At 39.4% G+C, this 16806-nt stretch overlaps 1 protein-coding gene across 1 annotated transcript; it reads right to left on the bottom strand.

Moving 5' to 3' along the window:
- Window positions 1-15803: 15803 nt before the first annotated feature.
- LOC5565608 (dolichol-phosphate mannosyltransferase subunit 3) lies at window positions 15804-16423 on the bottom strand. The gene is made up of 2 exons (XM_001649900.2): window positions 16092-16423; window positions 15804-16000 (listed from the first exon to the last, which is right to left on the bottom strand). The coding sequence occupies exons 1-2, from the start codon at window positions 16239-16241 to the stop codon at window positions 15866-15868; spliced, it is 285 nt and encodes a 94-aa protein (XP_001649950.2). The 5' UTR covers window positions 16242-16423; the 3' UTR covers window positions 15804-15865.
- Between the last annotated feature and the right edge of the window lie 383 nt (window positions 16424-16806).

Here is a 16806-nt window from a genome sequence, read left to right on the forward strand (position 1 = left end):
GATCTGGAAACGATATCTATAACTACATACAAAAAAAAAACAAACAAAATGTTGATGTTGTCTTCAGATCTTTTATGTCAATCAATATTTTGATATTTTGTCCATTTTATGAAATTTAGATATAGTGCGATCGCTTTTACAAGGCTTATTTATTGCTGAACAATGTGTTTGTTAATCGTCATTTTGGCCTCTATTGGATCAACTGTTCTTATGATATACTGAAGCTGAATTAGGATTTTATAAGATACTTATTCAGCTCTTATGCATGCTTATGTTAGACATGTGGAAATAGCTGAAGTGCGACGCAAGTAAAACGTTTGTTCGTCTTCTGGATATCCTTTTATACATATACATTTGTTTAGTGGAATATTGGCTTTTTAATTGGGGGAAACATGTCTTGTTCAGCTCATTAGTAAAACAATCTTGACTAGTCGAAAAAGAATCTTTGGAAACGTTTATTAAGTGGCGATTCAACTTTTTTTCATTCTAATGCATAACGTTGAACATTGACCTAAGTTTGTGTTAAAAAAGCACCTTCTCAGCTCTTTATAGAGCAAAATTTTTATTCAGCTGTCATTACCATTATTGAACAATAATTAAACATGCATGCTTGTTTGTGGCTCTGAATTGTTAGTTGGGATAGTCTCGCGAACATTAACGCCCAATGGCCGGTACGCTGATCATAAGTACTGTGCAAAAGGATAGGACAAGAAACGGTCAAGGAATGATTCCGCTACCGAAATTACTTGAGCTGTACGCTGCTGCGAAGTAGAGCTGATTTCATAACGTCGGTAACGCCTGCCGTACAAATCAAAGGGAGCTGTCACTTTTCCGAACGGAAAAATGTGCCGCTCAATTATTCCGCAAGTAAAAGTGACATTACGCTCATACTGAATCAGCTGTCAAAATTACTTCGGTAAAAAGGAGAAATTTTACTTGAGTGATTTACGTTTCAGGTCCGTACTTGGCTCAATGCTGAAACCACTGTGTTTGGCCAACCGCGAACTAGATGGCGGTAGTGCGCAAACGTCAAACTCGAACAAAATTAATTCGAGCGCTACGAGTGGCATGTCTGCCATCTACCGAGTATTAGCATTGAGCGCTATTCTGCGGTACGATGAAAATAATTCGAGTGTTACGTCTGTTTGTCTATGCTTGCAGTCTCCATACAAAATTCTTCGTTTCTTTTTTATGGCAATATAGGTACAACACTTTTTCAAACCATCAAATATCGAAAATATTATGAACTTTGTGGATGAGCATTGTTATACCCTTCTTCTTCTTCTTTCTGGCGTTACGTCCCCACTGGGACAGAGCCTGCTTCTCAGCTTAGTGTTCTTATGAGCACTTCCACAGTTATTTACTGAGAGCTTACTATGCCAATGACCATTTTTGCATGCGTATATCGTGTGGCAGGTACGAAGATACTCTATGCCCTGGGAAGTCGAGAAAATTTCCAACCCGAAAAGATCCTCGACCGGTGGGATTCGAACCCACGACCCTCAGCTTGGTCTTGCTGAATAGCTGCGCGTTTACCGCTACGGCTATCTGGGCCCCCATTGTTATACCCATGAAGTTTGAATTATGTGGCGATAAATTGCCATATAAGTTGGCAAACTTGCATGCAAGTTGTCTGAAACAGTCAAATTGTGCATTTTCAATCTCCAAAATCTCAAAAACTTGACGTGCTATCATATGTTTGAAAACAGCATTGGATTCAGCAATCCTAATTTAACCCATATCCGCCCAGCGTCCTAAAAATAGGACAGAAGCCCCGAACGCCCAGCGTCCTATAAATAGGACACTACTTGTAGAGCAAATATCTTGAAAATTAAGAGGTTCAGGAGAAAACTGTCTTCTGCAAAGTTGACCACAGGACTGCTGACTTCCACTTGGTAACTATTTTAATTCAGAATTAACTCACCAGGTGGCGCACAGACGCCAACAAATGTCGCATATATAAGCAACATATGAAACAACTTTCCAGCGTACAAATATTTGCTTCATTTATATCTCAGTCCAGCGATGAGATACAAAATTGGGGTCTTCGACAAAGTTCAATCACTAAATAATACCTATTCGCATAGAACCTTACAAATTCGGAAAACACTCCCAAGATGGCGCTAGTGAGCCAAAACTTTATTTGCTTATATCTTAGCTAAGTTATGAGATACAAAAATGGTGTCTTCGACAAAGTTGAACAACTAAATATCACCTATTCGCATAGAACCTTATAAATTCGGAAAACATTCCCAAGGTGGCGCTAGTGAGCCAAAATTTTATTTGCTTATATCTTAGCCCAGTTATGAGATACAAAAATGGTGTCTTCGACAAAGTTGAACAACTAAATAATACCTATTCGCATAGAACCTTATAAATTCGAAAAACACTCCCAAGATGGCGCTAGTGAGCCAAAACTTTATTTGCTTATATCTTAACCCAGTTATGAGATACAAAAATGGTGTCTTCGACAAAGTTGAACAACTTAATATCACCTATTCGCATAGAACCTTATTAATTCGGAAAACATTCCCAAGATAGCGCAAGTGAGCCAAAACTTTATTTGCTTATATTTTAGTCCAGTTATGAGATACAAAAATGGTATCTTCGACAAAGTTGAACAACTAAATAATACCTATTCGCATAGAACCTTATAAATTCGGAAAACACTCTCAAGATGGCGCTAGTGAGCCAAAACATTATTTGCTTTTATCTTAGTTCAGTTATGAGATACAAAATTGGTGTCTTCGATAAAGTTGATCAACTAAATGAGAACTATTCACCTAAAACTTTATTTGTTCGGAAAACACTCAAAAGATGGCGCTAATGGTCGAACATTTTGATTGTTTATATCTTAGTTCAGTGATGATATACAACGTTGGTGTCTTCGACAAATGTGTCCAACTGAATGAGATCTAATCACCCGAAAACTTATTAGTTGGGAAAACGCTCACTATATGGCGCTGGTGAGCAGAGATTTTATTTGCTTGTATCTCAGTCCAGTTATTAGATACAAAATTGATGTCTTCGACAAAGTTGATCAACCAAATGAGACATATTCGCCTAGAAAATTTTTAGTTCGGAATACACTCAAAAGATGGCACTAGCGATCGAACATTTTGATTGTTTATATCTTAGTTCAGTGATGAGATACAACATTGGTGTCTTCGACAAATGTGTTCAACTGAATGAGATCTATTCGCCCGAAAACTTATTAGTTCGGAAAACATTCAATCGATTGCGCTAGTCGGCAATTATTGTATTTGCTTGCATCTCAGTTCTGTTATGAGATACAAAATTGTTGTCTTCGACAAAGTTGATCAACTAAATGATACTTAGTCACATAAAACCTTATAACACTCGCAAGATGGCGCTAGTGGGCAAATATTTTATTAGCTAATATCTCAGTCAAGTGATTAGATACAAAGTTTCTGTCATGGACAATGTTGAACAACTAAATGAATCCTATTCGCCTAAAACCGTATTAGTTCGGAAAACACTCACAAGGTGGCGCTAGTGGTCAAATATATTTTATTTTATATCAGTCCAGCGATGGGACTGAAAAAAATCGAACTTCAAATTTGGTATCTTCGTCAAAAGTGTTCAGCTGAATGGGATCTATTCGCCCAGAAACATGGTAGTTTGGAAAATTCTCCCAAGGTGGCGCTAGTAGACAAACACATTATTTGCTTTTATCTCAATCTAGAGATTGGATACAAAGTTAGTATTTTTGGCAAAGTTGGAGAACTGAATGAGACCTATTTGCCTGGAAACTTATTACTTTGGAAATCACCTAAATGTCACTACTGAGTACACATTTTTTTCGCTTATATATCAGTCCACTGATTAAATCCAAAGAAAGCTATTCGCCTAAAACCTTCTTAGTTCGGAAGTCATTCTCATGATTGAAGTCCAGTGATGAAAAATTTGGTATCTTCGAAAACGATGATCAACCAAAGGAGATATTTTTGCAAAAAAAACATATTAGCTGGGAATTGCTTTTATGTGCGAAACATCAAGGAAACAACCTATAAGAAATTGGTCTACCTAGATCAAAACAATGGATACTTACTATCGATTCGAGCAAAAATCGCTTATTTCGGATGCAATGCTCCTTACATTTTTAGATGAACCTTGATACCATTTAGATCCTTTGATCTTTTAAAGGGAGTGAAGAACGAAAAAACCGACAAATTGACTTATCCATCCATGAACTGAACTCCAATGATGAAGGGCGGCTGTCAAATGAGAGTAAAATTGAATAGCCACCAACCTAAGTCCAGAACCAGTTTTATGACTTAAACGTGGAAAAGTAAAAATTATTATTCGCAAAATTACAGGTAATAAATATGCTTGAAAGATATTGTTTGCAAGCCGTTATTTACAACGCGCTACTGCAGTGCGTTGTTGCCAATTTAATCAGAAAATTCTACTTAATTCCCAAAATGAATGTTTTCGAGAAAATTGATTACGCCTTCGCCATTGTTTGGTCGTAGTTTTGTATGGCTGTTTACCTTTTGAACCAGCGACGCGTTGAGGTAGCAGTAAAGAGCCTTCCTTGCTGAACTCACTCGGTCCTAGAATTGTGACATTTGAGCGGGCACGCTTCTGTATGCTCCCCAGGTGTTCTGGCCAGCTCTAGTGTCAAAAATCTTGAACCGCGTGGATTTAGTTTTATCGGTGAATAAGACTATATGCATCAGTGATGCAGTAACTTAAACGTTATAGCCGAATAATGTTGGCTTCAAATATTCACATCTGTAAAGCATGTAATAGTTGGAGTCCAATATTTGACTGTCATTGGACTGAAGGACTAACTTTTGATCTGCACTAACGAAATTCTGATATTGCCAAATATAAATTTCGATCACTGTCAGATCAGAGTCACGTTGTATACTAATAACTTGAACCAGAAAAAATATTTTGATATTTATGTTTCCTTTATCAGCTGGCAAGTTTTATATAATCTTTTCGAAGACTTTTCTAAAACATCTTCTTCTTCTTCTTTCTGGCGTTACGTCCCAACTGGAACAAAGCCTGCTTCTCAGATTAGTGTTCTTATGAGCACTTCCACAGTTATTAACTGAGTGCTATCTTTGCCGATTGACCATTTTTGCATGTGTATATCGTGTGGCAGGTACGAAGATACTCTATGCCCTGGGAATCGAGAAAATTTCCTTCACGAAAAGATCCTCGACCGGTGGGATTCGAACCCACAACCCTCAGCATGGTCATGCTGAATAGCTGCGCATTTACCGCTACGGCTATCTGGGCCCCTAAAACATCTGTAGGTTTTTTTTTCTAAATCAAAATATTTTATGTAAGATTTTATTTGGTTTTTGGTATAAATGGCTTAAGTGTGCATTATTGTACATGTACATGTATGGAAATGTATGTATGTCTGTATCTTACTTACGTGGCAGAGCAGAAAATTGAATTGAAGTCACTAAATGATTTAGTTCTGGCATGCACCTTGCGCCTCTGAAATTTTTATTCTTTATGTTGCAATTTCTTTATCCATAAATTACGTCCCACAAAGTTTTGCCATATTCATCCTCCTCAATCTTCCTCTGTATCACACTTTTTGTATGGATTCCAATTTTTATATGAGTAGTCACGTTTCATTGTAACCCCCTCCTTCCTCTTCTGTACGTGACGTAATTTATGAATTACCCCTCACCAGCAGTTTTTTCCAACTTGTTTACATTGTAATGGGTCGAACTGCATGAAAATATATTTAATTAATCTCGAAAATAAGCTTATAGAACAGCTAGATATGGACGACACACTTTCAAGAATTTTTTTGGATCCCCACCATAGACTTGAAATTTTTTGGTGAAATAAGGTTTAAATTATGGGAATACGACTATGAGTAACAAAAACGGAGCTGAATTCCAATTGTGAGATACCTTGGGCGTTAACGGGTTAAGTAAGTTGTGGTATTTTGGTGTTTGAGACATAAACGTGTTCCGCAGTGAAATAGATACACTACCAACCCTGAGTAGGGAGCCGAATCCTATTATTGGCACTTTTGTTTCACTTCGGCAGTGGAGTTTTTTGAAAGCTACTGAGCTCATATTTGCTCACAATATGCGTCGTATTAAGGTGCTTCTCATGGCAAAGTTTCGGACAAATCGGACGAGAAAACCCCCCATGCCAAAGTGAATCATGGATGTGCCCAAGTAGCTCTGCACCCTATATGATGCAAATTACCGCTAAGCAAGTACAGGTCGGACTCGATTATCCGGAGTATCGATTTTTTTTTTCACTCCGGATAATCGAATCCTCCGGATAATCGAATCACTCAGAAATTAATAGAAATATTCGATAAAAGAACTTAAATGTTATCTTTTTTTATTGTTTTATTTATATAATGCGGTGGTGTAGCCAAAAATTATTTCTAGGAACAGTAGGGGTCTTTACAAGAAAAAATTAAATTTTGACCAGCATACACAAAAAATCACTTTTTCAAACCCCCTTATCTTAAATACGTTCAAAACTGCAAAACCATTCATATTGTATATTGCAATACCAAATTATATCAGATTTATGCATAAAAATTGAAAAACAAGAACATCAAAAAACAAATTCCGGATAATCGAGTCTAAAATTCCGGATAATCGAAACCCGGATAATCGAGTCCTCGGATAATCGAGTCTCCGGATAATCGAGTCCGACCTGTACGATCAAACAGCAACCCGATGGTCGATCAGCACCCGCCTGCTGAGCGGAGGAAAATCATTTATTTATTCACTACACACGTGTTGTTGTGCTGTGCTATCATTCCGCAAGCCAATCGAAGCACCTAATCGTCTCGCCGTCTGAGCTAGCTCAACAAAAAAAAAATGCCAGAAGTAAACGAGAACAAACAGTTCTATGTGTCATACGGCGTAGAATTTAACATACCACCACCCACCGCCTACTGATAATGTGCTAATTAGAATAGTGTTTATCACATCACATGGTCGATATAGGGGAAACACGAACGGTGTCAACACTGGATTTGAGTGATGACTGGACCTGGTAGGGTCGGTGTTCCAGTATTCGTCACCATAATGTTTTTTTTTTTCAATCTTCTGAATACTGTCAATACGTTAAAAAAGCGTTTATGATTAGTAGGAAAAATATAAGAAACTAGTTACGAACTTATTTAGGATGATTTCTTATGGAAGTGTCAATCTTAGAAACACCACGGTGAAATAAGGCAAACAAAAATTTAAGAAAAATGATTTTCTATATATATTCGAAGCGTTGTAACAACGCTTCTATAGATGTTCGAAGCGTTGTAACAACGTTTTCGAAAAGTTTTTAACTAGTAGGTAGGTTAGAATCGACAGAACATTGAGCGCATAAATGTAAACGAATAGACACGTTATTTGTGTGCGTATATCCGAGAAAATTACAGGATAAGAAAATTCCCCTATTTTCTCAGCAAATTTTGTTAATGTTTCTGAGAATATTGTCACAACATTTCACAGTAATTCTACGTGTTTAATAATAGTAAATGGCGAATACCGGAACATTTACCTTACAGAAGTACGATCAGAACTTGATTAGTGATATCACCCTATATCACCGATGGACCGATTTTTTTGCGAACAGTGCTTCCCCGGAACAACAAGGCGAGAATTTGAAATTGCCAAGTCTAAAACAAAATGTATTTTTTTTTTTTCATTGTGAGCTCTAATAATTTTAGATTTGTAAGATGGTAAAATGTCTAGATGTCAACAATGTTTGAGGGTCTTTGCGGTCGTGCATATTGCATAATGTCCATCAACAATTATTACACAATTACAACATTCAAATAAAATATTCAATCTTTGATTGATCATAAATTAAGGTATCTCTAATTTTTCGTTTAAAATAGTTTCATTTTAACAATATTTTTTTTCCTTGCGTCCTTGGCTAAATACCAAAGCGGGGGTCAGCTAAATTGATGAAAAGTAAGGGATGGTACATGTTGTATCATTGACACACCCCTAGATTGGTAGCATCTTGAGAGTAGAGTAGTATTGGTAGCGCAGTGTAGAGAGTAGAGCGGGAGTAAGATGAACGGCCATTTTGTCATGTATTCGCGAGTGGAGTAAAGATCGTCAGAGGAATAAACTAAGTTAATACGTTTAATTCTGGTCTTTTATTGCGAATATAACATGGTGTCAGAAGCAAACGTGAGCTTCTAGTGAATTCCGGCGTCGTTAAGTGAAATCGCGGAAAACTACGAACTTTTTCGAGAGTAGTGTTTGAAAGTCGCGCGTGAACATTTCGAGTCGCGTTGGTGGCCATTTTGTGTCGAAAGATTTTTTGTTTACAATCGAGTGTGTTGTGCGGGATTCCTCATCGATATGGATCCGGAACAATTTCGGCTGTTCATGGAACAGCAATCAAACATGATCACCCAGCTTATCACCACTGTGACGCAGCAGCGTCCACAGCAACTGCCGCAAGTCCAGCAGGCACAGCCACCGGTTTCCAACGTACCGGTGCCTCAGCCGTCGTCGTTATCGGTAGAAGGAGATATGGCCGAAAATTTTGATTTTTTTGAGCGAAGTTGGAAGAACTATGAAAGTGCTAGTGGAATGGACAAGTGGCCAGTGGACAATAATGAAAGAAAAGTGAGTGTACTGCTATCGGTTATCGGAGAAACGGCAAGAAAAAAGTATTTCAACTTCGAGTTGACGCAGCAGCATTTAGCCGATCCGGACCAAGCGCTAGCAGCTATCAAGGACAAAGTGGTAGTGAAGAGGAACATCATCATCGATCGTCTCGATTTTTTCACGGCCACGCAATTTTCGAACGAGTTGGTGGATGACTTTAAGACTCGACTACGAATAATGGCCAAGATGGCGAAACTCGATACTCTGGAGAACGAGCTGATCACGTACAAGCTTGTGACAGCTAACAAGTGGCCTCATCTAAGAACGAAGATGCTCGCTATCACGGATATCACACTGGATAAGGCTGTTGACCTTTGTCGCGCTGAGGAAATAGCTGCCAGAAGATCGCAGGAGTTGGGAGTTGTGGTTTCGAGCTCGGAAGTGAACAAAATTTCAAAAGGCCAACCAAAGCAGAAATCGCCGCGTTGCAAGTTTTGCGGTGATTACCACGAATTCGCTAAAGGAGTGTGCCCAGCATTGGGGAAACGCTGTAACCACTGCAGGAAGAAGAATCATTTCGAGAAAGTGTGCAAACTAAAAAGCCGAAAATCCAGGAGGGTCAAGCAGGTGAAGGAAACGGATGATACATCGGACACGTCGTCACGGGAAAGTGAATCGGAATCAGAAGAGTCGGACGAAGAATTCGAGATTGGGAAGATATTCGATAACTCTAATACTGGAGGAAGCGTCCTGGCGGAGCTGAACCTGAAACTCGGTGGCACATGGAAATCAGTACTATGCGAACTGGATACAGGCGCAAACACCAGCCTGATTGGTCACGAGTGTCTGATGAAGCTATCTGGATTACCAGATTTTCCACTGAAACCGTCCAAAATCCGATTGCAAAGTTTTGGTGGCAACCCGATAAAAGTCCTTGGTCAAGTTAAGGTACCATGTCGCCGATTGGACAGAAAGTACGGTCTCGTTTTGCAAGTTGTGGATGTCGATCACCGACCGATACTATCCGCAAATGCCTCTAAGGCACTTGGATTCGTAAAATTTTGCAACACCGTTACCTTTGAAGGACCGAATCTTCCTAGCGCCTCATCTAAACTACCACAGGAAGTTCTTCTCAACGTGTATCGAGTGAAGGCTCAGCAGATGGTGGACAGACACCACGGTTTGTTCGAAGGCTACGGTAGGCTTCCTGGAGAAGTAACGTTGGAGATAGACCAAAGCGTCACTCCATTGATTCAACCCCCGCGGCGTGTACCCATTGCGAAGAGAAGTCAGCTGAAAACTGAGTTGGACAACCTCGAGAAAGACGGCATCATCGTAAAAGAAACGTCGCACACTGAATGGGTGAGTAACATCGTAATTGTACAACGAGGAGGCCCAGGTTCAGGCGTTCGTATATGCTAAGATCCAATTTTCCTGAACAAGGCCTTGAAGCGACCAAATTTGCAGTTTGTGACTTTGGACGAAATTTTGCCGGAACTCGGGAAGGCAAAAGTTTTCACCACGGTTGATGCAAAGAAGGGTTTCTGGCACGTGGTTCTTGACGAGCCTAGTAGCAAGTTAACCACTTTCTGGACGCCTTTCGGTCGTTATCGGTGGATACGTCTACCGTTCGGAGTGGCACCAGCACCAGAAATATTCCAGCTTAAGTTGCAGGAGGTGATCCAGGACCTCGAGAACGTCGAAAGTATTGCTGATGATATTCTTGTGTACGGAGTTGGTAACACTATGGAGGAAGCGCTACAGAATCACAACGAGTGTTTGGAGAAACTTCTGTCCCGACTCGATCAACACAACGTGAAACTCAACCGATCGAAGCTAAAACTGTGCGAAAAGTCAGTGAAATTCTATGGCCACATACTCACCGATCAAGGATTGAAAGCTGATGAATCCAAAATAGCAGCAATCCGAGAATTCCCACAGCCAATCAACCGAAAGGAAGTACATAGGTTTGTAGGAATGGTTACATACCTAAGTCGCTTCATACGAAACCTAACTAGCAGCTTAACAAACCTTCGAAACCTGATTTCCGAGTCGGTACCATGGAGATGGACAGCGATCGAAGAGAAGGAGTTCAACCAGGTGAAGAAAATGGTAGCTGATTTGAAGTCCCTGCGTTATTACGACATGAATAAGCCGCTAATTATCGAATGTGACGCCAGTAGCATCGGGCTTGGAGCAGCAGTGTTCCAAAACGACGGAGTCATAGGGTACGCATCGAGGACCTTGACAGCTGCGGAGAAGAATTACGCACAGATAGAGAAAGAGCTTCTCGCAATTCTCTTCGCCTGCGTAAGATTCGATCAACTAGTGGTCGGCAATCCGAAAACTACAATCCGTACTGATCACAAGCCTCTCCTAAACGTGTTCCAAAAGCCGCTTTTGTCGGCACCTCGTCGGTTGCAACACATGCTTCTCAATCTACAACGGTACAACTTATCTCTTGAGTATGTTACCGGAAAAGAAAATGTCATCGCCGACGCGTTATCGCGTGCACCGTTGCAGGATGTTCAGCCCAACGACGAGTACAGAAAACGAAATATCTTCAAGGTGTTTGACGAAGTCCAAGGAGTAAAGCTGAGTAACCTCATCAGTGTGTCAAGTTCAAGACTGGATGAAATCATGCGGGAAACGGAAAAGGACAAATCGATTCAACAGCTCATCAACTACATACAGCAAGGATGGCCTGAAACAATCGACCGAGTACCAGACAACGTGAAGATATATTTCTGCTATCGAAACGAATTGTCTACCCAGGATGGATTGGTGTTTCGCAACGACCGCATCTTGATTCCGTATGCTCTGCGAAGGAAACTAGTTGATTGCTGTCACGCTAGTCATAACGGGATTTCCGCTACCCTTAGGCTAGCTCGGGCAAACATCTTCTGGCCGGGGATGTCCAGTCAAATAATGGAGATCATAAAGAACTGCCCCGTTTGTGCAAAGTTTGCTCCATCCCAACAGAATCCTCCGATGCAAAGCCACCCGATACCGATTCATCCTTTTCAGATAGTATCCATGGATGTTTTCTTCTGTGAGATGCAGGGCGCCAAGAGAAAGTTTCTGATAACCGTGGATCACTATTCGGACTTCTTTGAGGTCAGTCTGCTGAAGGATCTAAGCCCCGAATCTGTTGTCGCAGTATGCAAACAGAACTTTGCAAGATTTGGAGTTCCTCAACGTGTTATCACCGATAATGGAACCAATTTTGCAAATCAGAAAATGGCTAGTTTTGCATCCGAATGGGATTTCGAATTGGCTACGTCGGCGCCACATCACCAACAAGCCAACGGCAAGGCCGAATCAGCAGTGAAAATTGCCAAGCACCTGATGAAGAAGGCGGATGAGAGCGAAGCTGATTTCTGGTACATGCTGTTGCATTGGCGCAACATTCCAAACAACATCGGTTCCAGCCCGGCAGCTCGACTTTTGTCCCGTTCGACACGCTGTGGTGTGCCAACTGCGGCTACGAATCTACTCCCGAAGGTAGAGGAAGATGTTCCAGCTAAAATTGAGGAGAATCGGAAGCGAGCGAAATTGCACTACGACAAGAAATCACGCAACTTACCGGAACTGCACGTTGGTTCACCCGTATACGTGCAACTGAATCCGGAATCAAATAAACATTGGACCCAAGGAACAGTGTCAAACAAGTTAAACGATCGATCGTACTTGGTGAGCGCCAACGGAACGGAATATCGTCGTTCACTGGTGCACCTGAAGCCACGCAAGGAATCCGCTACGCAGCCAGATCGTGAAGTGCCAGATCGTGAAGTGCCATCTCATCCAGATCGTCCTGTAATGTGTGAAGTAATTCCTGTTTCATCGTTGTTCCCGGGCTCAAACGAAAAATCTGCTACTACTGTTTTGGATCAAACTGGTAACGATAACACAATCGGACAACCGCCTACTTCGACCGAGATCGCGACAACTGCATCAGCATTTGCATGTACATCACCAAAACAATCGCATACGTCTGGGGAAAGAACAGCAACGACACCGATGACAACAACAACAACAGCAGCATCGCCGGTGCCGACAGGGACGAAGCCCATTACACCGTCGAAGAATAACCTTCCAAAGAGAGAAATTCGAATTCCGGAAAAGCTCAAAGATTATCAGATAAAGTTCTAATTAGTCTTTTAAGGAAAAGGGAAGATGTTGTATCATTGACACACCCCTAGATTGGTAGCATCTTGAGAGTAGAGTAGTATTGGTAGCGCAGTGTAGAGAGTAGAGCGGGAGTAAGATGAACGGCCATTTTGTCATGTATTCGCGAGTGGAGTAAAGATCGTCAGAAGAATAAACTAAGTTAATACGTTTAATTCTGGTCTTTTATTGCGAATATAACAGTACACAAATTATGTCACGCTAAATTTCAACTTTTCAAACCCCCCCTTTGTCACACTTTTTGTATGAGGCCTCCAAAAATTTTGTACGGCTTGTCACGCTTGGCTCGACCCTCTCCCCCCCTTGGAGCGTGACGTAATTTGTGCATGACCCCTAAGAATGATTATTATCAAATTCAAATCAAAGGAAAATGTCTTCATTTTTACAAGTCAGTTCAATTTTTGAAATTTACTGAATATTTTAAACAATTCCTTTTTGCACAGCTTAACCAAAATAACATTTTTGCGTGTCTTAGTGATCAAAGTCATGTGTCTCTAGTAACTTTTAGGTTACTAAATCTGATACCGCGCTACAAGTCATTAGAATTGTATTGAATACTGGATTTAATAATGTTTCTGTGAAATTTAAACCATAATTCATCAGACTTTTCAGTGATTTGAATCACTAAGCGTGCGGAATAGGGCTGAAGCTTTTATGTAGGTTATACTTTGGTTTGAATTTCACGATTAAATCTCGAATAAATCGGTTGTTTCAACATGCCTGCAGTCTCCATACAAAATTCTCTTTCATATGGTATTATACAATACATTACAAAATAACTTTTGATCATTAATGATTTCAATTGAATAAAATGAACTATGTTGATAAGTATTCTTTAGTAGCCCGTCATCCGTTTTAGCAGCCATGTTGATTTTGCAACTCACAATTTCAAAGTGATAAAACTCAGCCAACATTAGTAATATTGATTCAGAAAAGTATCACATATATGCTTACATACAGATGGTATGCTGATACTTTTTCAGCTATGTCAGTGCAAAACCAAGTTTTGTTTAACTCGCCATCGTGTTACCAATTAGTCTCAATCATCGATGTCCAGTATAAATTCCAACGAAGCCACACCTCAAATTTTCAAGAGCACTAGACTTGAGAACCAAATAGCGCTCCACGTTGAAAATTTATCACATTGGTCACCACCAACAAGCAAGCAATTTGATTGATTTTAAACCCGAACTGTTGTCAGATTCTCCAGTGTTGAGCACTTGAAAATTCAAAGTTTGGCTTCGTTTTATAATCACCTTAACACACAAATTTTGTGGCAAATTAAGCAAATAAATCACAATACAAGTTGATGAACTTGCACGCAAGCCAATATTTCAAAACTAGACGTGCTATGATATTTTTGAAAACGTCAATGGATTGAGCAACTCTAAGTTAAGTAGATACAGTCAAACCTCCATGAGTTCCATTACACGATATTGACACATGGAGACATACTAGTATGCAACACACATGTTATAATTGTGTATTATCAACTGATATATGACTTAAACTAGTCATATATAAGTTGATAATACACAATTATAACATGTGTGTTACTCGGGCTGCAGATAAAAAACATGGTTACCGTAAAACGGGGTAATTTTGATAGTTTTATTCGAAAAAAAAATTGAATGGTTATTCATGCTGTTTCAAAGAATTATAATTTATATTTATGAAACAAGTACTGGCATCCTAGCTATCGATTGCAGTTGATAGATTGCCAAAAGATTTATTTTGAATGGATGTATATTTTTTCATATAATCGAAAGTCGGTTTTCTGTTTTGGGGTTACTTTGAATGAAGTATAAATCGAACAAAACTGAATGATTTTCGTAACATTTATAGAGCATTGTATACTGCCCATAATCGCATAACAGTCCCATGTTTATAGGAAATCCCATAGAACATGGGACTGCCATGCGAATATGGGCAGTATACCTCTAGGCGTTAAACGTTATATTGAAATTTCTGACTTAGATTACAAAAATGGTTCCAGTTTGTGAAAATGCTTTTTGTTAAGAGATTTCAGACCATATTCAAGTTCTATGATGACTAAGCTGTCAAAGATAGGTGATCAACTATTCAAAACTATATCAAATAACGATCTTAGAACAGATTGTTTGTAGGGTGCCGGTACCAATGGTTGTAATGTACCAGTAGATTGGACTATGGAATAAAACGTACATTTTTCGAGAAAAACGACATGTGCTATTTTTGGTGAATAGAGCATCTCTAGTTTAGTCGATTTGCCGAATTTCAGCTTTTTGTTTTATCAAAAAGTCATATAAATAATTAAGTTTATGCAAAAAATTTGCTCCCTTGCACCAGTAGTTGCCGTCGTGTTCCAGTAGTGGATCAACGGATGGAAGCAGTTTTTAAAATGGATGTATAAAAATGAAGAAAAGCCCCAGGGGAAAATGTTAAATTTATGTAAATATTTACCATTTTGTTTAAAATTCCTTGTATCATTCCCGACCGTCTGCTACTGGAGCACTAGCGTTTATCACTCTTTTTATATTTTTCCCATAAAGTAGAGGTTGGAATCTTTATGTTGACGCCAAAAGATCTCTGTTAAGGCTTTTCGTTATTGTGTTATGATTTTTTACAGCTTAGGTAGTCCACCAATGGCACCGGCACCCTAAGCGTTTCGAAAATGCTAGAATTGTATCAATTTTTTATATTCGTATATAAAACCTCCAATGTTCTCGATTCAAATGAAAACAGCTCTTACATAAAGTGTCATACTAATATTCTTTAGTTTTGCATTCGTTTGCTTAACCAATTAACAGAAATTATGATATTTCGTTTAGTATGTGGTGGGTAATGAATGCACTATCAAAGTTGATGTTTTCTTCAAACAGCTTTCAAAAGAACATCAGTTCAAAGACTCGATACTTCTATGAGTTGATGGTCCCTTCAAAATCGACTCATGTAGGTTTGACTGTAGCGGTATTTTGATGCTTGGTGCAATAGTTTAATTTAAATGCTAATGTTTGATGCAACGATTAAAGTGAATACAACTTATGTTATACTTTTTTTTATTTTATTCAACGAACAAAAACTTATATCATTAACGCCTAAATCTAATCACTTAGAACCATCCCCTTACTTCGCAAATCCTTCTTCGCTTCCTTGATCTGTTCCAGCAGTTCCTTGGCGGCTTCCTCGCAATTGTTAAAAGTGAACGTCCGATAGAGCACAACCGAAGCAGAATAGAGCTAGAAGAATTCACAACAAATCCGATTATAAATGAAGAGAACATCCCTCGTTAACAATCAGCCATCGAACTTGAGCTTTCTATTTGCTTACCCCAAATAGCGCCAACAGAATCAGCGGGGACAGTTGAATCTCGAACATGTACTGATCGAAGACCTGGTGTTGCACTTGACGGCACACAATGGAAAAATACACCGCGAAGAACGCCGCCGCGGCTGCCAACCATTCCATCAGTTTCGTCATCCTACCGGAGTTATATTGATCTGAGCCTCAAAATACACCTAACTAGAATTTATTGAACCGGCTCGACTGCAGTAACCCTCTCCTCAAGAGTAATTGAATTTGTTTGTACTCAACGCTTGTGCAAGATACTGAGCGATGATGCGATTGAACTTGTTTTGATTGATTACACGGTACCGCTGTTGACGTGGTGGTTGTCAAACGCTAACAAATATGTGCTTCCAATCGTGGCCGTTAGGGGCGCGATGTTTTTGCGCGGTGGAGTGCAGATGGCAGCACTGGAGTTTTATGGTTGTGGTTGCATGAGAAATTTTTTATGGCTGCAAAATTTGGCGCGAAATTCTCAAGACACATTCCACGCACATCTACGCCAGGATATCAAAAATTCAAACTCTGAAATATTTCCAAAGCTATGCAGAACATGAAAGACAATATGTTGAATTGTATAAAAAATATAAATTTGATTAAAAATACAGTGAAAAACATACCTGAAAAGTTATATAAAGTTAATATAATTTATTGTTGAGATATTGAGGCATTAAACAACTTTTTCGTAATAGCCCTGTAT

The sequence above is a fragment of the Aedes aegypti genome, chromosome 1 (genome assembly GCF_002204515.2).
Source record: "Aedes aegypti strain LVP_AGWG chromosome 1, AaegL5.0 Primary Assembly, whole genome shotgun sequence".
NCBI classification, from domain to species: domain Eukaryota; kingdom Metazoa; phylum Arthropoda; class Insecta; order Diptera; family Culicidae; genus Aedes; species Aedes aegypti.